This window comes from Dreissena polymorpha, chromosome 14, assembly GCF_020536995.1.
Source record: "Dreissena polymorpha isolate Duluth1 chromosome 14, UMN_Dpol_1.0, whole genome shotgun sequence".
In the NCBI taxonomy this organism is placed as follows: Eukaryota; Metazoa; Mollusca; class Bivalvia; order Myida; family Dreissenidae; genus Dreissena; species Dreissena polymorpha.
The window spans coordinates 59,545,095-59,571,957 of record NC_068368.1 but is presented as its reverse complement, the minus strand read 5'-3'; the positions used below and the strand labels follow the sequence as shown (position 1 = coordinate 59,571,957).

The window sequence follows — 26,863 nt, the reverse complement described above, 5'->3', positions numbered from 1 at the left end:
TTTCTCGACTTTATATGCTATCGTTCGTATGCGTTAATAGCAATGTGTTTATATGACAGTGATAACATACATCTTTGTAAGATACGGCGGATTTATACAATTAAAACGCTATAAACACTACACAAACCGTCTTACCCGTCTTAATGCAGAAAACAGCCCCCCCCCCCCACCCTAAGCCATGGTGCGTATACTTAAAATTGGTCCAGGGACGCCCCTGGTAGACACGAGTATTTGTCAACCATTTACACGGCTGGTTACAATGTTCATCTCGTTGCAAAGTTCAGCCTTTTTCCTTCAATTCTTTGCACAGATTACCCCCGATATACAGAAAAAGTAGTAAGATAAATTTCTATGTTCGACTGCAAAGTGAATACCCTGGTTCATGCTTTTTAACCGTATTTTGTAGCAATTCATAATGCTGTCCAAGTTTTGGCGCTCTGCTATGTCTTTTGCAAGTGGAGACGCCTGGAGAAATATTCGACACACCCTAAGTCCAAGCTTCACATCGGGAAAAATGAGAAACGTAAGTAAAGAAGCAGCCCATATAGGTCGGTAAATCGAATTTTCGCAAATTTTGTCATAAAAAGATGGCCAAGAAAAGCACAAGCCTAGTGACAGTTTTGTTCAATTAGAATACTGTTGATAGAGATATCGGCTAGTTCATTCTACAGACTGCAATACCAGCAGCGGTTAGATTTCTTAGAGGTCTTATTTTAATTGCCATTTCTTTGTTTAAAACGTTATCAAAGAAAATTAAATACATGCAGTTGAAATAAGATTGCGTTCAAAGGAAGACTTTCAAATCAATTAATGTGGCCAAAATTGTTGCTTTATAAAAAAAAAGCCTTGTTATGAGGAAAACTGTGCTTAATACATGTGCTTATAGTGTCGTCCCCGATTGGTCTGTGCAATCTGCAAAGGTTTATCAGAGACAACAATTTCCGCTTTAATGACATTATTTGTTAAAAGGCAGACTTTTCTTAGCTAAAAATCAGTTTGGCGGAAAGTGTCGTCCCTCATAAACCTGTGCGGAATGAGGACACTTTACGCACATGCATTAAGCCCCGTTTTCCGAGTGCAAGGCTCAAATATGTACAAACCTGTGTATTTCAGATGACGCCATATCTACACAGATGTTTAGACATATTTCACGGTCTACTGGAGAAGAACATCGAAGAACATCCTCAAGGCTTTGACATTGACCCGTAATCAGCATTCCCTGTCTATCAGTTTTGATTTAGATAATTTAATACCTATTAATTTTAGCTCGATTGCATCGAAAGCCGCAAGATCTAAACTCTGATTCATGGGTAGAATCAGTACTTTGTGTCTTTAAGGGAGATCTAAAGAACTCTCCCATGGTGGAGATTGAACCCGTGACCTCATAGTCGAAAGGCGGATATCATACCCACTACACCACGGCGATCTCACAATTAGATTATCGTATAAAATATTAAAAGATTACAGAAAATGTATTATTATTAATTACCTCCTTGAAATACACGTTCTCTAATAATAAGTCAATATTAATATTAACAAAGTGCTTTATTTCGCAATTTATGAATTAGTTTTTTACCTTTAACAAATCTTAACATAAGTAACTTTATTCATTTTAGTTCTTCGTGTATGCACATATATATAATTTGGTCGCGCTATGTGAAAAGGGGGTGTATTGCATATGCGTAAAGAACAGTTTCAGATTAGCCTGTGCAGTTCGCGCAGTCTTATCAGGGACGACATTTTCCGTTTATATGATATTTTCGTTAAAATCAATTCTCTTCTTAGCAAAAATCCAAGTTAGGCGGAAAGTGTCGTCCCTGATTAGCCTGTGCGGACTAAATCAGGCTTGGACGACACTTAACGCACATTGTGTATATGTTTTAAATAGCATAGTTATAAAGCTTTATTTGTCAAGGCATCAAGCATCCCATGAGCTTCACACGTATTAACTAATATGCACCGAAGTTATTGCATGAACATTCAGCTACGGAAGTGGTCTTAATATATAGATAACGTAAAGTATGCCCTAGGGTTGTTTTTATGTCCCCCCAGTCTATACTGGGGGACATATTGTTTTTGCCTTGTCTGAAGGTTTGTTGGTTCGTTTACATCAAACTTAACATTGGCAATATTTTTTGAAATATTGAAGAAAGCAACTTGATATTTGGCATGCATGTGTTTCTCATGGAGCTGCACATTTTGAGTGGTGAAATGTCAAGGTTAAGGTCAACGGTCAAATATATGGGGGGGACATAGTGTTTCACAAACACATTTTGTTTTGAATTATACTTGTTAACGTTTTTTGAAAATGAATGTGTCTCTTAGCAAAACTTTTGATGTTAAAATAACGACCATAGTACACATCCGTATTCGTTACCGGGATGATTGGTGGTTTCTTTTAAATAATAATCCAAACATCAGTGGTATACCGAAGCAAAATCGCTGATTATACTCTACTTTTGGTTACTTATAACAAAATGACAGTCCTCCGTATTTTGTACAGTATGGTGCGATACCCCAAGCACCACCACCACCACATATTCAAATCCCGAGCTGGTGCATTTCATAATAAACTATACTTTCAGGTCGATGTCAGTGTTAAATACCCTCAAACTATAGCGAACCTGCCCCCACACTAGCCATTGTGTGTTTACACACAATAGGTTAGGGTTAGGGTCAAGGTTACCACGCCCCAGGTAGATATCGAGTATTTGTGAATCATACATCACATATTTCACAGTATGGTGCGATGTTACACCATGGACGTGATCTGCGCTACTTCGTTCGGCCTGGAGGTCAGCGCCCAGACGGACCTTGAAAACCCCTTCATCAAACATTCAAAGGAATTTCTTGACATCAACCCCAGTGGAAATCCGCTATTCATTATTCAGAGTAAATATAAACAATATAACACATATTTTATGTGTCGCGTTCTGAGAAAACTGGGCATAATGCATGTGCGTAAAATGTCGTCCCAGATTAGCATGTGCAGTCCGCACAGGCTAATCAGGGACGACACTTTCCGCCTAAACAAGATTTTCGGTAAGTAGGGACTTCCTTCAAACGAAAAATACCATAAAAGCGGAAAGTGACGTCCCTGATTGGCCTGTGCGGACTGCACATGCTAATCTGGGACGACACTTTACGCACATGCATTATGCCGAACTTTCTCAGAACACGACTCATATAATTAAAAAACAATGACATAAGTGTCCAGAGTTTGCAAAACAAAACGAATCAAGCGCCAAGAGCATATTTTAGAGTATATCTTAGACACAGATGTTGTTCCGACGGCAAATTTAGGTTGCACTGCCAATTAATCCTTTGTTTTCCCGAGTCTTCCTTTTTTACTACGTATATGTTGGTTGTGATTCTCAGCATATTTTTCATACGAATATTCGAGCTTCCAAGCCCGTTGTTAGAGACACATAAATACTTCAAATCAACGAATAGTTCGTAAAATATTTCGTAAAATATAAGTTACTCATAAAAAATCAGTGTTCCTTATAGCAATAACCAAAATGTCATCGCTAGATGTGGTCTGGTAAAATAGATTTAACGAGATACACAATGCTCGTTTTTATTTTTGTCTATGACAATATATTTCATGTGAATTTCCCGCCACGATATCCGAACATTTACGAGCGAGATTGGATTCGGACAGCACATGAGAACTACTTCGTGCATCCGACTTTGTCCGAAGCAAATCTCTCGTTTGCTCGTTAATGGTCCTATAGATCGTTGCGGAAATTCACATTTAATATATTGGTACACAAAGAATTAAAACGAGTATCTCGTTAAATCTATGTTACCCTTCCACATTTAGCGTTGATATTTTGGATATTGCTATACGAAACATTGGTTTTCTATGGGTTAACTTAATTTTACGAAATATTTTACGAAATATTCGTTGATTTTGAGTATTTATGTGGATTTAATGGATCCTTTAATGGTATCCTTACTGGCTTGCGCCAAAGTTGTGAATTTTATGGGGGTTTTCTGTTACGTTTTGTTCTCCAATTATTTCAGTACTGTTCCCAGAATTAGCAAATGCGTTTCCAAAGTTGTTTGAGTCAAACTTGGTCGCCAAACATGCTATCGACTTCTTCAAGAACGCGAGTATATCCTTGTTTGAAGACAGAAAAAAATCTGATGCGGTAAGAGTTTTGTTTGCTTCAGTAAAAATACAAATATGATTATTTCAGTGTACAATGTTTTATTTGGAGGAAGGAAAAAAAGTTTTATATTATAATTAATTAACAAATAAAAAATATCATTGTACGCCTTCTAAAATGAAAATTTTCTGTTAACGATTTTGCTTGTTTTTTACTTTAAATTTAATAACCGGTACTTGTGATTAACGTTAACGTAATTTTGTTATTGTTATCATATTGACGTATAGTATTTTGTCAAATCAAAATCGATCTTGGCCACTATTGCTTGGATTGTTATTCAATATGAATAAAGTAAGTATTGATACATAATAGTTAAGCATGAATCTTTATAACTTCTTATACAAGTTCTAAAGTATTTGACGCTTCTTCTAATAAAAACCATAGTGAATAGGCCAAACGTTTATTTACCAGTGTGCACAAAATTAATTTGCACACATTGAAAGTGAAAAACAAAGATATTAAGGAATTTTTTTAATGCCTTATTTGACCCGGTTTCTGCAAAATAGTACCCAAAATGATTTAGAAAAAAAGTACGTGTGCTAAAATAAAAAAATGATATTTTAAAGCTTGGCAATTGAACTGATTTAGAATTACAAGGACCTTCTGCAGTTGATGGTGAATGCAAATAAACAGGCGGAAAACGAGGAGACATCTGGCGGGAAAAGGAAAGGTAAGTTTCACTTAATAAATTATATTATTTTTGAAAATACTTTCAAGGAAATAATTAATCTTTAGAGTCATCAATTGTTAATAAATTCCAATTACTTTCCGCCGGTATTTTAATTTAAAGCACATTATCTCAATATTGATATATCATACGCATGCATATGCCCATAATAATCGGTGCGCAGTAGTGGTCGAATGTAGTGTTCGTCGTCCTATAGTGACTCAATCTCCACGCAGAGTTGTCGTTCCTTTCTTTCAATCTCTGCCACCACAGCAAAATCCTACCAGATTTGGTAGGATTATGTTTCTGTTGAAGTATTATATAATGAAAAGTAGTATCATTTTTCTTTTATATTTTGAAAATAGTGTATAAGTTTAGGTTCATGATAAAAAATAATTACCTTATTCAAAAAAAGTTAAAATAACAACGGTAAAATTATTGTACCACGTGGCTAGGCTATCATCACGATGTTGGTAATGAAGGCAGGGATTTGATCCAGCTATTCTGGTTCCAATCAAATCTCTATGCGGAGGCTGATAGTGACTGTCGACAGCTCAATACGTTTGCCCAATACCAACGAAAGGCTTAAATATTAGTTATTGAACATTCTGACTTAACTGGGCACCATATTAGGTTTCAACAAAAAAAAACAAAGGGAAGAATTAACGTAAATTTAATTGTCGTAACACACGTTCACCAGGGGCACGCATATTTATGCTTATGCAACACGTTTATGTGCATATGAAAAGAATGGACAATATTCCCAATGATGTTTTCAGAGGGTTTTGCCCCCCCCCCCCCCCCCAAAAAAAAAAATCGTACAAGTACACAATTTCAAAATTGATTTGTTTAAGGCCTAAACGACGCTGAAATCTTAATAAATTCAAGTGTGCTTATGTTTCGAGTTAACGACACCACGTTGCTAAAGAATGCAACAATGCTGTCAAACTACGTTTATTTCAAGGTCTTACCGACGACGACATCCTCACGAATTCAGTCACGTTCATGGTTGGGGTTTACGATGTGTTTAATTCAAGGTCTTACTGACGACGAAATCCTCACGAATTCTGTCATGTTCATGGTGGGAGCTTACGATGTGTTTAATTCAAGATCTTACTGACGACGATATCCTAACGAATTCTGCCACGTTTATGATGGGGGCTTACGATGTGACTAATTCAAGGTCTTACTGGCGACGAAATCCTCACAAAATCTGTCACGTTCATGCTTGGGCGCTTACGATGTGTTTAATTCAAGGTCTTACTGACGACGATATCCTCACGAATTCTGCCACGTTCATGATGGGGGCTTACGATGTGTTTAATTCAAGGTCTTACTGACGACGAAATCCTCAAGAGTTCTGTCACTTCATGGTTGAGCGCTTACGATGTGTTTAATTCAAGGTCTTACTGACGACGATATCCTCACGAATTCTGCCACGTTCATGATGGGGGCTTACGATGTGTTTAATTCAAGGTCTTACTGACGACGAAATCCTCACGAATTTTGTCACGTTCATGGTGGGAGCTTACGATATCTTTTATTCAAGGTCTTACTGGCGACGAAATCCTCATGAATTCTGTCACGTTAGTGGTGGGGGATTACGATGTGTTTTATTCAATGTCTTACTGATGACGAAATCCTCACGAATTCTGACACGTTCATGGTGGGAGCTTACGATGTGTTTAATTCAAGGTCTTACTGTCGACGAAATCCTCACGCATTCTGCCACGTTCATGGTGGGGGATTACGATGTGTTTTATTCAAGGTCTTACTGACGACGAAATCCTCATGAATTCTGTCACGTTCATGGTGGGGGCTTACGGTGCGTATAATTCAAGGTCTTACTGGCGACGAAATCCTCACGAATTCTGTCACGTTCATGGTGGTGCTCACGATATGTTTTATTCAAGGTCTTACTGACGACGAAATCCTCACGAATTCTGTCACGTTCATGGTTGGGGCTTACGATGTGTTTATTTCAACATCTTACTGACGACGAAATCCTCACGAATTCTGTCACGTTCATGGTGGGAGCTTACGATGTGTTTAATTCAAGGTCTTACTGACGACGAAATCCTCACGAATTCTGTCACGTTCATGGTGGGAGCTTACGATGGGTTTAATGCAAGGTCTTACTGGCGACGAAATCTTCACGAATTCTGTCACGCTCATGGTGGGGGATTACGATGTGTTTTATTCAAGGTCTTACTGACGACGAAATCCTCACGAATTTTGTCACGTTAATGGTGGGAGCTTACGATGTGTTTAATTCAAGATCTTACTGACGACGAAATCCTCACGTATTCTGTCACGTATATGGTGGGGGCTTACGATGTGCTTAAATTCAAGGTCTTACTGGCGACGAAATCCTCACGTTTTCTGTCACGTTCATAGTTGGGGGCTTACGATGTGTTTTATGCAAGGTCTTACTGGCCACGAAATCCTCAGGAATTCTGTCACGTTCATGGTGGGTGCTTACGATGTGTTTTATTCAAGGTCTTACTGATGACGAAATCCTCACAAATTTGGTCGTGTTCATGTATGGGGTCAGCGACACCACGAACACATGACTATAGACAGCAACAATGTTGTGAAAAAAATGTTTTTTTCAAGGTCTTACTGACGACGAAATCCTCACGAATTCTGTCACGTTCATGGTGGGGGCTTATGACACCACGGCAGCCACCATCGTCTGGATCCTGTACGAAATGGCGCTGCATCAAGACCTCCAACAGAAACTCGTTGATGAGATTGAAGAACAGATCGGAGAAGTATGTGAGCCGCGTTCTGGGAAAACTGGGCTTAATGCCTGTTGGAAAATTGTTGTCCCAGATAAGCCTGTGCAGACATCACAGGCTAATCAGGAAAGACACTTTCCGCCTGTATTTGTCGTTTAAAGGAAGTCTCTTCTTAGCGAAAATCCAGTCTAGACGGGAAGTGTCGACCCATGCATTAAGCCCAGTTTTCCCAAAACGAGGATCTTATGTTTAACCTAAATTTTACGGACAAATGGACTTACATGATTGTAAAACACTATTTATAAAGTATATGCACACCATCAAGAGCTTTTTTTTTATTTCAATTTATGTCACTAGACAGTATAAAAATACTTTAATTGTTGTTTACTTTACAAACCGGACATTTTAGATTTATATTACGCTATTTGTTTCAATCCTATTTATTTTTTAAATACACATCATAAAGACATATTTGATGTAATTTTGTAAACAATTATTGTAATATGTGAACTCTTCATGACTGATTTTGTATGGATTATTTTTTCTGCAATAGAATAATACAAAACACGCGTTTGTAGGCTTTTCTTGCTGTTTATGACAACGTGCTGATAAAAGTATATAGTTTTAATGGCAGCATAATTTGGTTGATTTTGCAGAAGGAATTGTCCTATGACAATGTGTTCACCATGCGATACGTGGATATGGTCATGTCGGAGACATTACGGATGCACCCACCTAACACAAGGTATGTACCAATCGTGATACATCGGCTGTCTCCGGACTACTTCGTCGAAATATATAGATTTATGGAATAAATTGTCTTCTGATCCAGAGCGGGTATGTTCATCAAGCCTTGAGTAAACATGATTTATGTTTCGTGTTACCTATCCAAGTAAAGTGAACACCTCCTTAACCTTTTAACGAATTTGAATTCGTTTTCTTTTTTTTCTTTTTTTTTTATGTTTTGGGTTAAATAAGTTTATGACATTTTTCGTTTAAATGAAGTCTCTTCTTAGCAAAAATCCAATTTAGGCGGAAAGTGTCGTCCCTGATTAGCCTGTGCGGACTGCACAGGCTTATGTGGGACAACACTTTACGCACATGCATTATGCCCAGTTTTCTCAGAACGCGACTAAAAGTCTCGGCCCGACCGCATTTTAAGACAACAAATAATGCCAAGAAACATACAAGCCAAAAAAGACACATGTTTATGATTTTTGTATGAAATACATTTGTGTGTAATGCCCTTTAAGTTATTGCTCTTAGTTGTTTTTTGTGTGATGTAACTACAAATAAGTAAGTAAAGGCATAACCCTTTAAATCAACTTTTAGTTTTTCGTTCAATTTTGCACCCATCATTAAACACAATTTATGCGGCGGGGTATATCAATTCAACGAATTAGCTTGTTTTTATGAAAACATGTATGTGCAATTCTTATACCCTTCAGACTCGGCCGTCAACCTGATTGTGACATTGAGATATGTGGAGTGAAGATTCCAAAAGGAATGGACTGCACAATTAGTACAGATATAGTGCACTTCCTGGAGGAATATTGGGAAGACCCGTACACATTTAATCCAGAAAGGTCAATTAATATAGATTTGTCTGTTTGCATGTTTTAATTTAAGCCTCGTTTTGGGAAAAACTGGGCTTAAAGGGGCCTTTTCACAGATTTTGGCATTAATTGAAGGTTGTCATTAAATGCTTTATGTTGATAAAAGTAAAACATTGGATCTAAAAAGCTCCAGCAAAAAATCAAGAATAACATTTAAAAAATGAAAAAAGTAACCCTCAACAGGACTCGAACCCTGACCCCCTGGAGTCCTTGAGTGAAAGTCTACCACGTAGACCACTCGGCCATCAGTGCTCATACAATGTACGATGTATTTTATACTTTCATACAATTAGTTTTATTCAGATAATGTAAGTTTGCTTAGTAAGAGAATTTTAACAGCTTTACTGTAAACCTATTAATTAAAGCTGATCGAAAGCCGAAGGCTTATTGAAACTCTCTCGAGTCCGTTTTCTTGGTAGAAAAGTACTTGGTGTCTTTAGAGAGATCTAATAAACGCTCCAACATGGGGATCGAACCCATGGCCTCCCGATCACCATATCCATTACGCCACGGCGACCTGATAAGCTTTAAGATTGGGTCAGTTTTGTTTGTACCCCAATATTAGTGGGGTATTCCGAACAATGACAAGTTTCGAATTTTACTCCAGCATTAAGCACAAGCTTATTTTTTGTGAAAAACTTTCATCTTGCATCAACATATTGTCTTCACGGTTTTCGCCCGATGACAAGGCTAAAATAAATACATTATATAAGAGATTAGCGTATACAAACACTAAATTATGTCCCTGTAATGTTGTTGGTGTTTTATTTATCCCTGTATTCACAGGTTTTCGCCAGAGAACAAGTCCAAGATCAACGAGTACGCCTACCTGCCAGTTCGGGGTGGGGCCGCGGAACTGTGTGGGTATGCGTCTAGCCCAGCTTGAGGTCAAGATGACCGTCATCAGCATCTTGAGAAAGTACAGGATCTACAAAGGAAGCGAGCTTAAGGTTAGTAGAGAGATATTTGTACACAATAGCATATTGAGGAAGTACATGGTCTACAAAGGAAGCGAGCTTAAGGTTAGTAGAGATATATTTGTACACAATAGCATCTTGAGGAAGTACATGGTCTACGAAGGAAGCGAGCTTAAGGTTAGCAGAGATGTATATGTACAAAATATCTTATCATATACCATGTAAACGAAAAACATGTACATATAAAAGTTAACTTTAACATGCATGCAATAGTATCTTTGGGAGGTAAAGGTCTGCAAAGGAAGAGAACTAAAGGTAAGTGGACAATTCGGGATGCATGATCACGTGATTTTATGGGGTTCCCTATTAACCCATTTATGCCCAGTGGACTCTCCCATCCTTCTAAATTGGATCAATTTATTTCCAAAATTAGGGGTGTCAAGTATATTTATTTCTATATTTACAATATTTCATAAAGAAATTAATTTAAGCAAACAGCGCAGACCCAGATGAGACGCCGCATTATGCGGCGTCTCATCTGGGTCTACGCTGTTTGCAATGTCCTTTTTTCAGGACGCTAGGCATAAATGGGTTAAACGCTAATGGATGTAAACACACCGGTAAAACAATTTTTCGTAACAATTGCAACTGGTGCATACAGGACAGATGTTAATGCTGCTTATGGCAATGTGAAAAAACATCAGAATTACTTTATTTAATAAGCATGTGTTCTTGTTAAATGAATATGGTTATGCTTCGCGCAACGTGAAATTTTGTCCCCGATTTCAGACGTATTCAAGGATTTATTCTTATACCTTAAGATATCGGCACAAACTGACAGAAACTGTCTTTTATGCACGAAAGATGAAAAGTATTTCAATAACTTGAGATATTTGCAAAAAATAAAGTTTTTAACAGTGTTTACATTCTGTCCGGCACGTGTGTAAGACTCTGAAAACCCCGTTGATTCTGCACCCTGATTTACGTGTACATGTATGCAATATCATCTTGATGAAGTACACGGTCTGCAAAGGAGGACCAAACAGGGAAGTGGACATTTACATGAATGTCGACACAACATCTTTAAATGTGTGTTTCTTAGTATAGGTATCGCTAGTTAGAGCTACATGTCAATCAATGAATTGGATTACCAAGTTGTTAATAATATCACATGGTTGTATAATAAATGCAAAATGGAATACCAAGACGTTAACTATCAGTGCTGCTTAATAGTCATATGTGCATTGGATTATTGGTACAAAAAGCACGCGAATGGATATTCCAGAAATGTTTACTTCATATCATTAGAACGACATAAATACATTAAAAAATCTATGATTTTCTAGGGATATCTGAGCAATGGCCGGAATAAATCATGTCTAAATTTGATGGCATCTTAATATAAGTAAATAGTATCATTTCAAAAAATTAGTGGTACAACATGCCTGTGATATTCCCATTCATGCATGCAATGTCCGTATATAGTGGTAAATGTAATAATATTATACTGCTGGGAAACAAGTGATTCAAATTTGAAGATAAGTAAATGTAAAAACCCAAACATTTTTGTGCTGATCGGAACCACATCTAATATTGTCATTACGTCATTTTTAAATCTTTAATTAGCAAAGGTATTTATTTCAGTCAGTCATGCCGTAAAACAGATATGATTGCACATTTTTTTTCAAATATATGTCAGATTTCATTATGTATAAGCATATATAAGCATATATGTTTTTATCAAGTATGGTATCCATTAAACAGGTGCCCCTGCCTCGGAATCGTCTCGGGTTTGCCCGCCCTGGTGCGCCGGTGCATTTGCGACTCGAACATCGAACCCAAAACTGAGAAAATATCTCGTTTCCATAACATGTTTCGTATGCTTTCTATTTTTGATGTGAGTTTCATTTTTACTTTGAAGTGAACCATATTGACGGTAAATAGTATACAAGATACTGGATGACATGGCATTGGGCATGGTTTCATGTGCAGTGTGTATCGTGTTGCATTTGAATTTTAATTAATTTTGTTAACATGCACACTTGTGGAGAATCTGAAATAAGAGTAGATATGTATTTTTTGAGATTGGATATTTATTTTATGTACTGTTGTTTTGAGTGGTATTTCTAATTTATTAATTGTCATTAAAAGAGAAATATAAGACGGACAAAAAGGTAAAATAGAATAATGGTACCAAGCTGAATTTGCTTTTAAGCGACGCAACAAAATTCTCCTGCAAGACCGTCCTAATCGTCTTATCAGGAGAATGCACAAGTGAAACATTCGTGACGAACTTAAGGAAACACTCGACCGAAATTCCGTCTGGTTAATTTGATAATGATTTCTTATAAGAAAACATATACATTATTTCGTGTGAACAACATAGTGAGGCAAAAAATTATGCAAAACATGCCTACCACTTATATAGGTAATTAATGTGGAAGATTATCAATATGTTCAATCTCTTATGGATACACTAGAAACATTATATTTTAAAGCAGTTGCACAATACATTTCCGTTTAAAATTAACTAAATGCTGAACTTACTTAACAATTGCTTCGACTGAGAATGTCGGTCACACAAACTGCTCTGACTATATGTGCGGCACATACAATTTCTAATTTTAAATAAGTGAGAACGCTTAACTAAAAATACGTAATATATTTAATTTAATAGCGTTAATTTATGATAAAAATAATATAATACAATTTATGTTAAGTTGACTATTGATATAAGTATTTTTGCATTACAATAGAATATTCGAATATGAATTTTGGATTCGAATATTCGGCCGATTTTTAAATATTCGGATATTCGGTCCCATCCCTAAATATTTGTAATGATGGCTTAGTATAAATAAATGTTCCGAGAAGTATTAATAGAACTATTGAACCTATCATTGATATAAATCGTTACAGAAATGGCTACTTTGAAGATATATAAAATATCAATTAATTGCGTTATTTTTAAATTAATTTACAATATACACGCCGGTTATTACAACATGTGTATTAAGATATTATTTGCAAGTATTGTATTTTTCGAAGCAAAAGTAAACATTTAACAATTACACCCAGTATAAGTACTGGTATGTTCAGGTGAAACGGACAACGTTTTGAATTGCGAAATTAAACAGAGAACGTTGCTCATTGCGGTTTAAAACGGACTACGTTTCCGATTGTAACACATTTCGGCTTCTAACGTACAATGTTTCACATTTTGGATTTAAAGGGACAACGTTTCGCATTGCAGGTAAATAACGGACAACGTTTTAAACTGTGAGTTTAAACGGACAACATTTCATATTGCGGGTTTAAAGCGGACAACGTTTGATATTGCAGGTCTCATATATGACAACGTTTCACATTGCGGGACAACCTTTTGTTTTGAAGGTTTTAACGGACAGCGTTGCACATCGTGGGTTTAGAGCGGACAGCGTTTCAAATTGCGGTTTTAAAACTCGGGGCATGCTTGCATTATTCATTTGTTTCAAAATACGTATACAGACCAATCTATCAACTGCTTTAACACCGATTTTTTTTAAATAAAAACGCGTGTTTGATATATATCATATCATGACAGGCAAACGACGTTAAATTGTATTTAGAATTGCGCGTGGGCCCAAAATGAATTGTAAACGTATAAAAAGACAAGGTGAAAGTAATCAATTATTTGTTAGCATCGAATGTCTACTTGCAGTGTATTCAGTCATTCTGTTCCCGTTTTGCGTTGAAAACAATCGGATTTAAATCGACGCTTAATTGTATGTATCAGACACAAATTTACATCGCACCAGTTACGAATAAGTATGTAAACAAATAATTAACAGTAGATTTTAATTGTTCCAAATAATACATAAGGTTCGAATATTAATAACCAAACTATGATAAAGTTGTAAAAAGGAAAGGACTGGGATTGTTCAAGAACCTGCTCTAACGCATTTTGTATACTTCCATTTTAACTGTTTCCAAAATGTCTACAGATAGCACACATCAACATCAGCTCTCCGGGCATTCGCTGAACGACGCTAGTTTATGACAATGCTCCTTATTTAAGAAGCACGCGTCATATATTTTATTGAAACTCCAATATTAAAATAATATATACGTTTTCTTTATTCTCGTCCTTAAAGTAAACGTTGTTTTGTTCATCTTCTGTTTTTTTCTAAAAATAAAGTGACTCATTTCGAGTTAGAATAAATATTGGCGACATGTCAGTTTCCTTATTTATATTATAACTTTTATTATACACGAAGGAATATGCTTCTTTATATTTAATATATTATTGTGCAGATGGTTGAATCATCTGCATATGATCTTGGTAATTAAACCAAACGTATGTCAAAGTGGTAGTCTTGGCTTGTAGATAATGTAAAAGCAAAAGGAGATTTGAACTCAAGTAAATTAGCACTGCATTCTGTTGAACTGGTGCACAAGGTGGTAATATCAAACGTTCACCGTGACTTCAGCCATGAGGGAATCAATTCTGACAATATGTTTGGCAACAGTATGGATTGGAATTGTTTGCGCACAATCTGGTATGTAAAACTTGTATTAAGTTTTGTTTCATCGTAGTTCAGCTGTTGTAATTTTATAACGTTATGTTCATGAAAAACTTTTGCATAAGTTTGGGTCATCGCATTAAAGACACAATTGATACGTGCAATGTTTATACCTTTATTTGCTCTAACACGTGTATAGCCTAAATTAAAGGGGCCGTCCAACAGATTTTGGCATGTATTAAAGCTTGTCATTAACTGCTTAAAATGCTTTATATTGATAAATTTAAACATTTGAACTAAAAATCTCCAGTAAAAAATAAGAATACAATTTAAAAAAAAAAAGAAGAAAAAACGTTAACCTCCACAGGGCTCGAACCACTGACCGCTAGAGTCATGGAAGCTCGAAGTAAAATATCTCCCGACTTTACCACTCGACCATCCACGCTCACGTCTAATGCGGAGGTATTTTTGAGCTAAATAAGTAATCCTCGTAGTTCCCCAAAATATCGATTCGCGTCGAACGACGCTTTAATCTGTTGGACAGTCCCTTTAAACCAAATTGACAATAAGTAAAAGCAAGGCTCGCCTCAGTATATAACATATACCCACGAAAATCTGATTGCAAGGAGCAGACATGACAATTCATGACCTTTGACCTTTTGACATCGACCTTTTATGTTTCATGACACGTCCTTTTGCCAGCTTTCAAATAATAAGTACAGGCATTATTAAACTCCTCCTATGCATTTAAATTTAAAGAATCAAAATTAAAGCTAAAACATTTGACTTTGAATTTTACCTTTACCTTTGACCTAGGAGCGATAAGAATACTACGTGACACAACATTTGGTAATGGGGATTAATTAATAACCCGAAATATATAAATATTCCCTGAGACGTTAAAAATTTAAAGAGCATTAAAACATAATTCACGACCTTTTACCTTGAAATGTGACCTTCACCGTTCTCAGAGGGGCATTGGATTTGCAAGCAACTAATTGTCTGAACATGGGGAATAAGAACCCAGATTTAAATTAAAATCTTCATGGTTTTTAAAAGTTACAGTGCACAAAAAATGACCGTTGACTTTGAATTTCGACTCTGATCTTTCACCGAGGAGCGGGGGATTCGTTACCGACTAATTGCTTTATCGTGGGGATAACTATTAATCCAAAGATGCATCAAAATCATTCAATGCATGTAAAATAATAGAGCGGAAAGAAAAATGTATTACCTTACGACCTTGACCCTTTACCGCCGAGCATGGGCGTCGCTCGCGAGATATTTCTGGTTATGAGAAGTAATAATCTAAAATGATATACAAGTCCGTCTACATATGTTAACGTTAAAGATGGAAAACGAAAATTCATACCCCTTGACCTTGAATTGTAACCTCGACATTTGACCAAGGAAGAGAAAAGCTCTTTGCGGCAAACCGGCTGATTAATGGATATAATCAGTAGTTATATTCAAATCATTCCATGCATGCTAGACTAACAGAGGGGAAACTTAAATGCAATACCTTTGCACTGAATTTTGAATTGACCTTTGACCGCGGCAAACTTTTAACTGCTGAACATGTTCCAAATTTTGAAAGATAAGAAAGGATTTTTGTTTTTCATATTCCATATATCCAAGTATGCATAGTTGCAGAAATTTACCAGATTGTATTACCGTTTATATTTTCGTTGCACACATACTATGAAGTCGCGTGCCACATTAAATACTACTTACGTCTATTTGTATGTCTGATTCACGTCAGATTCATGCGCGGGTCGATGCGGGGACCCTCTGAACAGCGCCTTCAACTGCCAGTGTAACTCTGCGTGTAGCAGGTATGGCGATTGCTGTCCGGACTTCAGTGTTTATTGCCAGGAAGGTAAGCTGCTAAAGTTCGAGGGGCGATTCCAAACTATCTCAGTCTCAATTCAAAATCGAGAATCGCAGAAAGCTCACACACATAAAACAAAAGCGGTCTCTTAATTTCTGAACATAAAGAAACGTTCGCATCGTTGCAAAAAGTTACCAAGTGCCTTCTAATTTCAAGGTCACATGGTACCTTTTTGCACCCAGGGGTGGGGGTGGGGGCTAACTTATGATCAAGGGATCCTTTCCAAACAGAAAGATATAATACAAACCGCGATCTAACACAATGTTGCCTTAATGTTTGGACTAGCCAAGTCTTAAAGTTAGGTATACTAGAATCTTCTCCGCGTGTTTATAACATTCTTTACTTTACCAAATCTCTGTCTATGACCTTAATTGTGTTTCACACAGACGACTATCAAGGTCAGTGCGATAAATAAATAAAGAGTTTCATGAGAAAAAAAAGTATAGAATCTACTCTTGTACATGCATTAGCAAGGGTGTTTCAAAGAGACAACAACCGTATCAAATGTGCATAACCACGTTTATACAGAGCGCGGCTCAAATAGTGTTGTTGTTTCCACTCAGACAACTGTCAGGGTCGCTGCGGTCAGTCGGCGGATTTCAACCGGCCGTGCCAGTGTAACCCGTCCTGTGTTACGTACGGCGATTGCTGCTCGGACTATCAGGTCACTTGTGTTAACGGTGGAGGTACGTAACATTCAGCACTCCATAAATAGGCTAACTGTGTTAACGGTGGAGGTACGTTATGCTCTGAAGTCCATAACTAGGCCACTTGTGTTTACGGTGGAGGTACCATACGTCCAGCACTCCATAAATAGGCTAAATGTATTAACGGTGGATGTACGTTACGTTCAGGACTCCATAACTAGGTAACTTGTGTTAACAGTGGAGCTACGTTGCGTTCAGCACTCTAAAAATAGGCAAACTGAGTTAAAGGTTGAGTAACGCTACGTTCAGGACTCCGTAACTAGGGAAGCTGTATTAACGGTAGAGGAACGTTACGTCCAGGACTCAATAACTTATCAAGCCACCTGTGTTAACGTTGGAAGTACGCTACATGTACGTAAAACGACTGCCGTTCGGACTATCGGGCCACCTGTGTTAACGGTGGAGTTGATATACGTTAAGGACTCCAAAACTGCCAAACAATAAATAGGAAAAATGTATGGAATCTTTTAAAAGGTTTCCTTAAATAATACACATCATTACACGTTACTGCGACTCGCGATGTGTATGACAACGAACTGACGATATAATGTATATTAGAAAGTAAAGCCATACGTTATCCTTTTTATTATTATGTTTGGATGCAATACTAAGACAGATGCGTGACCACGAACAAATGAATGGTCCGGTCCCAGAATAATGAGTCCCATTGCAATTCATATTTCACGTAAAAACATGATACTGCGAAGTGACGCTCCTATAAGATGTAATTCCACGAAGTCGATTCTGTTCGTTATACAACCAGGCGCTATTCTAAGAAATGTGTATTGCAATACCGAATTTTACAGTCACTGGACGATGGTTTGATTAGACATGATCGTATGTTTGTACAACGTATTTAAATGAAGATACATTCTTCAGTAGCAAGTCATTATTCTTAAAATATATAATCGAAGCACACGGAGGTTGATCGTGTAATCAAACGCAATCTCGGGTAGATCATGAAACTGGGTATACGTTAGTGAACGGGTATCTATTTTAGTAAATCTTTCAGGAAGCTATCTTAGGAAGAAGATGATTGCTTTGTATACCTGCAACTTAAAACTTGCCTCTTTAATGGCTTCAGAAAAAGCCCGAACACATATGCACGTGGCCAAAGTTACATATTGGGTGCATTCACCGCTCAACACATAACAACATAGAATTATTTTGCGTGTTTATCGGTAATCAATCGTTGCGGATTTTGCCCGCCTTTGCCCCGGCGGAAACCATTTAATTATTTTGTGTGTCGATTGTACATGACAGGCGAAAACCATAGGTCACTCATGGGCGGTTCTTGCCCCGACGAATGCCATTCAATCATTGTGTATGTCAATCGTGCATAGGCGGCTGAAATCCCGACGAGTACTTTTCAATCATTTGAGCCAATCTCTGTGGAAACGAGACTGAGTGCATGTGCGTAAAGCGTAGTCCCATATTAGCCTGTGCAGTCCGCAGGATATTCAGGGACTACACTTTTCCCTGTTATGCATTTTTTGGTTTAAAGGAAGTCTCTTCTAAATGAAAATCTAGTCTAGGCGCATAATGGCGTCCCTGATTATTCAGTGAGGACTGCACAGGCTAAAGCGGATCGACAATTCACGCACATAAATAAGTCCAGTTTTCCCTGAACGCGGCTCATTTTTATTGATCGCACATAGGTGGATCAACCCCCGGTGTCTCCACGCTGGCGGCGGCCATACAGGACATCTGGAACAGCGACACGAACCGTATGAACGTCGGTACCGATATCGTCATAGATCTGAACGGAAACACCAAGTAATTGGTTATCTGGACCTTCTTTACAATAGATCACATCCAATAGTTTTGACTAAACCCGCTTGTGTTTTAAGGAAATCGATTTTATAATTTTAATACGTGATGTTGGCTGCCGACTATCATTATGTGTCTTTAGTTAAAAGTTATTTTCAAGAAATGTTGTGTTGTCTCATCCCTCCCATAGTCATTAAACAAATTTGCACCGAGTGCCAACACAAACTTCACCAGAAATAGTACAGAGTGTACGTTTGGGTATAAGTAGTTTTGGATAATATATAGCTAACCACATTATGTTCAGTGCAAATATTGAAATTAATTCTAAATAAACTTTTATAATACTGAAATCGTTATCCAATTAAAAACACAGTCAAATGCATGTCTTACAAGCTTCTATCTCAACGATTTAGCTAGACTCTCCATTGTCTCTTGACTGCGCTTATAAACTTACCGCAAGATCATATGCATTAATATATAAACCGCGCTCTGTGAACATGGTGGTTGATGCATGGGCGTAATGTCGTCCAAGATAAGCATGCCCAGTCTGCACAGGCTAATCACTTTTCCCTTTTTTGGAATTGTTCGTGCATATGAAGTATTTTCTTAACGAAGTCTCGGCGGAAAGTGTCGCCCCTGATGAGCGTTAGCGGACTGCACATGCTAATCTGTGATGACACTGCACGATGTCATACTGTACCAGATACACGGCTCATACGCTAACGTTTCTAACTCTTCACAGGCTGTTCAGCTATGTGAACGAAGCATTTTTCTCCCGTCCCACGTATCAAGCCTTCATCGCCCTCCTCGACAACTACGACCGAACCATTGGCCGGGCCGAGTCGCAGTCCAGCGCAGAAAGCACGGAGATCAACAATTTCATGAACCTCCTCATGTCCTCAGAGGCGATGACCATTGGCATGAACTTTCTGATCTCACAAGGTCATTAATATGGGTGTTTATTTGAAAGAGTCTTAATCTTTTATAAAGGTGAAAACTTGCCCCCACTTCCTTATGTCAATTTTTGGTCAATATAAAGTTGTGAGCATTCGTTGTACATTTTTATCCCAATAAAAAAGTAAGGGTCTGCCGAGTATATATAATGGACGTAGTGTGGCCAATGCTTAAAGAAACTTACATCTAAACGGCCCTTTCGACAATCTCTGAATAAAAAAAAACTACCATTAGGTTTAACATGTGCTGTGCGTGAAGAGGAAAGACTGCAGTATCTTAATGAAACTTTTCATATCCAATAAGGCTATTATTCTTAGCCATGACCTTTCTCATCTCACATGGTGTTACATATTCATAGGCATTTCATTTTATGCACCATTTCATATCATCTTAGGTGACAACTTACGTAATTTATTCAATAGAATCGCGAAATATTGGACGAATTTTGAACGACAGGTAAAATTTTCAGCTATTTAGTTTTTACTGACAAATCTTCCATTTAGGTTAAGTCTTGTGCTGTGTAGGGAAGCGCCACATATTTATTTTAACCTGATGTGTCCGAAAGAATAATGCATCCGAAATAAATCAATTTACAGAAAACAAAATACTGCAATAAAAAGGAGTGTTTAGTTGCATTGAGCTTGTGGCGAATTTAAAGAATACAAAAAGAAAGTAAACGAAACGTTTAAGTGCTTTGTACAACTAACTTAAATTTGAGTGGAGATATCCTCAAATTCTGTATTGAATGACTTGCCTTGAACACATACTGTAAAGTATACGGTGTTTTGAGCATTAGATATTGGCCTATGGCAATGTGCATTATTAATAAAATATAATTTCCTATTAAGAACCACATGACTGTGTCTTCCGTGGTTCGTTGTAAGAAAAATAATACATGCTACACTAACAATGACTTCGCAAGTATATTCAACAATAGGCGCATTTTTCACCGCAAACTAGACATGTGTACACCTTTTCTAGGCAAGGCCACTGCCAGCTCGTTCCGTGGTCTCGTGTCCGAGCTCTGGTTCAACTTCTACTCTCGCTCATCCAGCAGTTCCATACTAGACAGCTCCGGTTTCGAGCATGCCATGGTCGGAGAACTGCAGGTAAGACAGCTCCGGATTCGAGCATGCAATGGTCGGAAAACTGCAGGTAAGACAGCTCCGGGTTTTAGCATGCCATGGTCGGAGAACTGCAGGTAAGATAGCTCCGGGTTAGAGCATGCTATGGTCGGAGAACTGCAGGTAAAACAGCTCCGGGTTTGAGCATGCCATGGTCGGAGAACTGCAGGTAAGATAGCTTCTGGTTTGGGCATGCCATGGTCGGAGAAGTGAAGGTTAAACAGCTCCGGGATAGAGCATGCCATGGTCGGAGAACTGCAGGTAAGACAGCTCCGGGTTAGAGCATGCTATGATCGGAGAAATGCAGGTAAGACAACTCCGGGTTAGAGCATGCCATAGTCGGAGAACTGCAGGTAAGTCAACTCCGGGTTAGAGCATGCCATGGTCGGAGAACTGCAGGTAAGATAGCTCCGGGTTCGAGCATGCCATGGTCGGAGAACTGCAACTAAAACAGATCCGGGTTAGAGCATGCCTTGGTTCGGAGAACTGCAGGTAAAACAGCTCCGGGTTTGGGCATGCAATGGTCGGAGAACTGCAGGTTAGACAGCTCCGGGTTTGGTCATGCCATGGTCGGAGAACTGCAGGTAAAAACAGCTCCGGGTTTGGGCATGTCATGGTCGGAGAACTGTAGGTTAGACAGCTCCGGGTTCGAGCATGCCATGGTCGGAGAACTGTAGGTAAGACAGCTCCGGGTTCGAGCATGCCATGGTCGGAAAACTGCTTGTAAGACAGCTCCGGGTTTGGGCATGCCATTGTCGGAGATCTGCAGGTAAGACAGCTCCGGGCTAGAGCCTGCCATGGTCGGAGAACTGCATGTAAGACAGCTCCGGGTTAGAGCATGCCATGGTCGCAGAACTGCAGGTAAGACAGCTCCGGGTTAGAGCATGCCATGGTCGGAGAACTGCAGGTAAGACAGCTCCGGGTTTGTGCATGCTATGGTCGGAGAACTGCAGGTAAGACAGCTCCGGGTTCGAGCATGCCATGGTCGGAGAACTGCAGGTAAGACAGCTCCGGGTTCTAGCATGCTATGGTCGGAGAACTGCAGTTAAGACAGCTCCGGGTTAGAGCATGCCATGGTCGTAGAACTGCAGGTAAGACAGCTCCGGGTTCGAGCATGCCATGGCCGGAGAACTGCAGGTAAGACAGCTCCGGGTTCTAGCATGCTATGGTCGGGGAACTGCAGGTAAGACAACTCCGGGTTCGAGCATGCCATGATCGGGGAACTGCAGGTAAGACAACTCCGGATTCGAGCATGCCATGGTTCGGAGAACTGCAGGTAAGACAACTCCGGGTTCAAGCATGCCATGGTTCGAGAACTGCAGGTAAGACACATCCGGGTTCAAGCATGCAATGGTCGGAGAGCTGCATTATATCACATTATATAACATTCGCGTCATCTCATTAATAGTCTATAAATTATAGTGTCGCCAAAGACTATGGCATTAAAGTATTAGGTGTTGCTCACCAAACTTTGATACTGTTGTAAAAGGAAGGTGTTTTTCCACATTTCCATTCTATAAATAGCTGCAGCGTCACAAAATCATTAACATTGCAATATTTTCTTTTAAAAAGTTGCAAAAACACATGATTTTACATTGTATACAAAGTAATATTTAAATAGATGTATCGACATTCTATAAATGGCAGACAAAGTTGTCACGCAACAAGCATCGACATTATATACATAGCCGTCGTGTTACTAGAATAAACAATAATAGAACAAGTATATGGACAATGTGAAACTTTCAAAACACACTAAACTTGTCTTTGTTCATCAATTAGGGAACCTCCTCCGTTTCCGGTTTCCACAGCTGGATTCAGTTCTACCTTCCAGGAGAAAGCCGGGAACCTAGATTACACCTCCATGGTGTCTCAGGCCGAGGTAGACCTTTGCTTAGAAAGTTTTCATACACAGTTCTGATTGTTTGTTTTGAGGGTTAGTTCCAGGTTTGTTACCCTTAAAACGTGTGTGTTAGCAATGTTTAACATTTGTAACAACATAATTATTAGAAGCTCTGTTTACGGGCATCTAAAGACATGAAATAACATGCTTAACGTTATGCCGTTTCTTAGGGCACCAATATGTTGAATAGCTTTTATTTTAAACTTTACTTTGGTTGTTCTACGTATATGACAGTTAGGTCTTTTAACAGTAAGAATTGTGTAAAGTTATCAAGTCGCATCCCTTCTCTGAATACAGATATTTTGTAGCCGTTGTTTGAAGATCTGGATCTACCAGGCTGGCGATGTCGGCGCTGTTTGTAACAATACCAAGCAGTTGGCGTTGCTTGTATCTAAATCAAGTCGTATGCGTTACTTGTAACTATTCTAAACCAAGTTGTCGACGTTTCTTGTAACTCTACCAAGTTGTCGGCGTTACTTGTATTAATTTCACGTTCTCGGCATTTCTTGTTACCAATGCTATACCAGGTTGATGGCGTTACTTGTAACTATACCAAGTTGTCGGTGGTACTTGTATTACTACCAAGTTGTAGGCATTTCTTGTAACTATACAAAGTTGTCGGCGTTACTTGTATTAATACCAAGTTATCGGCATTTCTTGTAACTATACCAAGTTGTCGGCGTTATACTTGTGTTAATACCAAGTTTTCGGCATTTCTTGTAACTACAACAATTTGTCGGCGTTACTTGTATTAATACAAAGTTTTTGGCATTTCTTGTAACTAAAGCAAGTTCTCGGCGTTACTTGTATCAATACCAAGTTTTCGGCATTTCTGGTAACTATAACAAGTTCTCGGCGTCACTATTATAAATACAAAGTTTTCGGCATTTCTTGTAACTTTAGCAAGTTCTCGGCGTTACTTGTTTTAATACCAAGTTGTCGGCATTTCTTGTAACAATACCAAGCTGTCGGCGTTACTTGTATTAATTTCTCGTTCACGGCATTTCGTGTTACTAATACTATACCAGGTTGTCGGCGTTAATTGTAACACACACATATATATATATATATATATATATATATATATATATATATATATATATATATATATATATATATATATATATATATATATATATATATACATATATATATATATACCAAGTTGTTGGCGTTAATTGTATTAATACCAAGTTGTAGGCATTTCTTGTAACTATACAAAGTTGTCGGCGTTACTTGTATTAATACCAAGTTTTCGGAATTTCTTGTAACTATAACAAGTTGTCGGCGTTACTTGTATTAATACAAAGTTTTCGGCATTTCTTGTAGCTATACAAAGTTGTCGGCGTTACTTGTATTAATACCAAGTTTTCGGAATTTCTTGTAACTATAACAAGTTGTCGGCGTTACTTGTATTAATACAAAGTTTTCGGCATTTTTTGTAACTATACCAAGTTGTCGGCGTTGCTTGTATCAATACCAAGTTGTCGACGTTGCTTGTATCAATACCAAGTTGTCGACGTTGCTTGTATCAATACTAAGTTGTCGGCATTACTTGTATTAATACCACGTTTTCGGCATTTCTTGTAACTATATCAAGTTCTCGGCTTTACTTGTATCGATACCAAGTTTTCGGCATTTCTTGTAACTATACCAAGTTGTCGGCGTTACTTGTGTTAATACCAAGTGTTCGTCATTTCTTGTAACTATATCAAGTTGTCGGCGTTGCTTGTATCAATACCAAGTTGTCGGCGTTGCTGGTACCAATACCAAGTTTTCGACGTTGCTTGTATCAATACCAAGTTGTTGGCGTTACTTGTAACTATTCTTATTTATAGTTATTTATTGCAAATTTCGAAGACATATTAGTTGATACTTCTAAAGAGGACAAGTTTACATAAGTATTAGAACAATGTAATTTTCCTCTTGCAACTACAATGTTCATGTATATTCATAACAAATTGATTATTTGTGCAGAATCCTTTCAAGTTAACTACCTGGCATAGAACTCACATAAGCATCCATGAAGCTTGTATTATAATCACTGACATAATCTACTAGTATAATATACATTATTTATAAGCACACGGGCATCGTGAAGTATTCTCTGATATAATAAATAAGTATTTTAAACTAAGTTTCGCCGCATTATATTGCAGCCGAATGTGAAAGGGGCCGCGTTCACCTGGTTCGGGGCCCCGAAAGGCAAGGGCTCCTTCTTTCTGGGCACTAGCCCCGAATGTGACCTGGCTATCTACACTGTGTGTGCGCTCATGCATCCCAATGCCAAGTGCAATTTCGCTCTAAATGTAAGTGTGCAAAAATGGCCTCTCACCATTTCGGCTACTTCGGCTAAAAGCGGAAAGTTCATCTCGGCTTTCCTAGCTTTATCGAGTAGTAATGATTGCAAACATCTACGAACTCGGGTGTCTAATATCTATACTGGCATCCCGCTGTAGTCAAACTGTAGCAACCATTAACTAACTAACCAAAGACCATTACACGGAGTGGAATACCTAAGTGCGGTGCCAGATATTCATACGCAAAGCCTTTAAATGAATATTTTCATGAAAGTCTAGTCCTTCCAGGGAGTTTTCAAATCGGTGAATTAGTCCCCATTATAACATTTCTTACATTTATATGTGATATTTGGTCTCTGTTGATTTCTCTAATTTGAAGTTTACTCTTCTCTGAAGTTTATTGACTCATGGACCATTTTGTGTTGTTCACTGTCTGCAGGGAAACAGTCTCTCTGTACAGACCTGGGACATCGCTCACAAAGCCGGTAACCAGATTGGCTCAGCATATCCGGCCATCTAACACCGATGACTCAGCAAAGAGTCGTCTGATAAGATTCGCTTCTATGTCAGATGCAATAAACGTTTACACCGATATTGTCCTGTGTACCTAGTCAAAACGAGTTCATATCAAAATGACCAGAATGCCAGTTACCCCTACAACGAAATTAGGGTGTGATGGGGGGTATCCGGGAATCGCCGTTGGCATATGTGTCGGTCTGTCTTTCAAGTACAACATTCAAACGTGCTGGCTTTGTTCCTTTTTATGCTCCCCAAAAATTTATTTTGGGGGGGAGCATATAGTCGCCGCTTCGTCTGTCCGTGTGTGCGTCTGTCTGTCTGTCCGTGCAAATTTTTTGTCCGGGCTATTTCTCAGCAACTAATGACCGGAATTCAATTAAAACTTTATGGGAAGCTTCACTACCAAGAGGAGATGTGCATATTATCAGCGGGTTCAGGTCGGATGATTTTTCACAGAGTTATGGCCCTTTGAAGTTTTCTATAAAAAAATTATTGTCCCACAACTACTGTGCCCTCAAAACGTTTCCTTTTATCTGAATATATAGTTCAATATTGTGACAAAAAACAACTTTGGGGAGCATCATCCGTCTCCAACGGTTTCTTGTATAATATGCCGTTGTGTTTGCGATTTTTTTCTTCCAATGTTAACCCATTTATGCCTAGTGGACTCTCCCATCCTTCTTAATTGGATCAATTTATTTCCAAAATTAGGGATGCCTAGTATATTTATTTCTATATTTAGAATATTTCTTACAGAAATTCCTTTAGGCAAACAGCACTGACCCTGATGAGACGCCGCATCATGAATGTGAATGTAATGTAACCATCTTGATTATCACGTGATTACCCCATTTGTTCAGGCTGAGGTGAATTCATAACAACACGAACATACTGGCTCAAAGCGTTCACCTGCATAGTAAGTTACAACATCTGAAGGTGAAATCATCATAAGAGAAACATACTGGCTCTAAATGCTCACATGCAGAGCGCTTTACGAAATGATGACACATGCAATGCACTGTTCTAATAGCTTACCAATCACTTCAGACTCGAGTGAAAGTCCAAACAAGAGGACCA

At 38.2% G+C, this 26,863-nt stretch overlaps 2 protein-coding genes across 7 annotated transcripts in view; both read left to right on the top strand.

The window, feature by feature from the left end:
- LOC127857890 (cytochrome P450 3A9-like) overlaps nt 1-12,313 on the top strand; it is a 28,806-nt gene extending 16,493 nt beyond the window's left edge. For all 6 annotated transcript variants that reach the window (XM_052394612.1, XM_052394614.1, XM_052394615.1 and 3 more), the window contains 10 exons: nt 407-523; nt 1,114-1,205; nt 2,741-2,892; nt 4,030-4,157; nt 4,764-4,845; nt 7,459-7,616; nt 8,240-8,328; nt 9,032-9,169; nt 9,986-10,149; nt 11,881-12,313. In XM_052394612.1, the coding sequence (XP_052250572.1) occupies nt 407-523; nt 1,114-1,205; nt 2,741-2,892; nt 4,030-4,157; nt 4,764-4,845; nt 7,459-7,616; nt 8,240-8,328; nt 9,032-9,169; nt 9,986-10,085 (1,056 nt within the window). In that variant the 3' untranslated portion in view covers nt 10,086-10,149; nt 11,881-12,313. The remainder of the gene's footprint in view (nt 1-406; nt 524-1,113; nt 1,206-2,740; nt 2,893-4,029; nt 4,158-4,763; nt 4,846-7,458; nt 7,617-8,239; nt 8,329-9,031; nt 9,170-9,985; nt 10,150-11,880) is intronic.
- A 2,131-nt stretch (nt 12,314-14,444) lies between these two features.
- LOC127857892 (uridylate-specific endoribonuclease-like) lies at nt 14,445-25,861 on the top strand. The gene is given in 10 exon segments (XM_052394617.1): nt 14,445-14,654; nt 16,381-16,497; nt 17,073-17,195; nt 18,875-18,992; nt 19,729-19,928; nt 20,922-21,049; nt 22,847-22,894; nt 22,896-22,946; nt 25,127-25,276; nt 25,707-25,861. Coding segments are annotated over 10 exon segments (1,083 nt in total). The 5' UTR covers nt 14,445-14,587; the 3' UTR covers nt 25,788-25,861.
- Nucleotides 25,862-26,863: the final 1,002 nt, after the last annotated feature.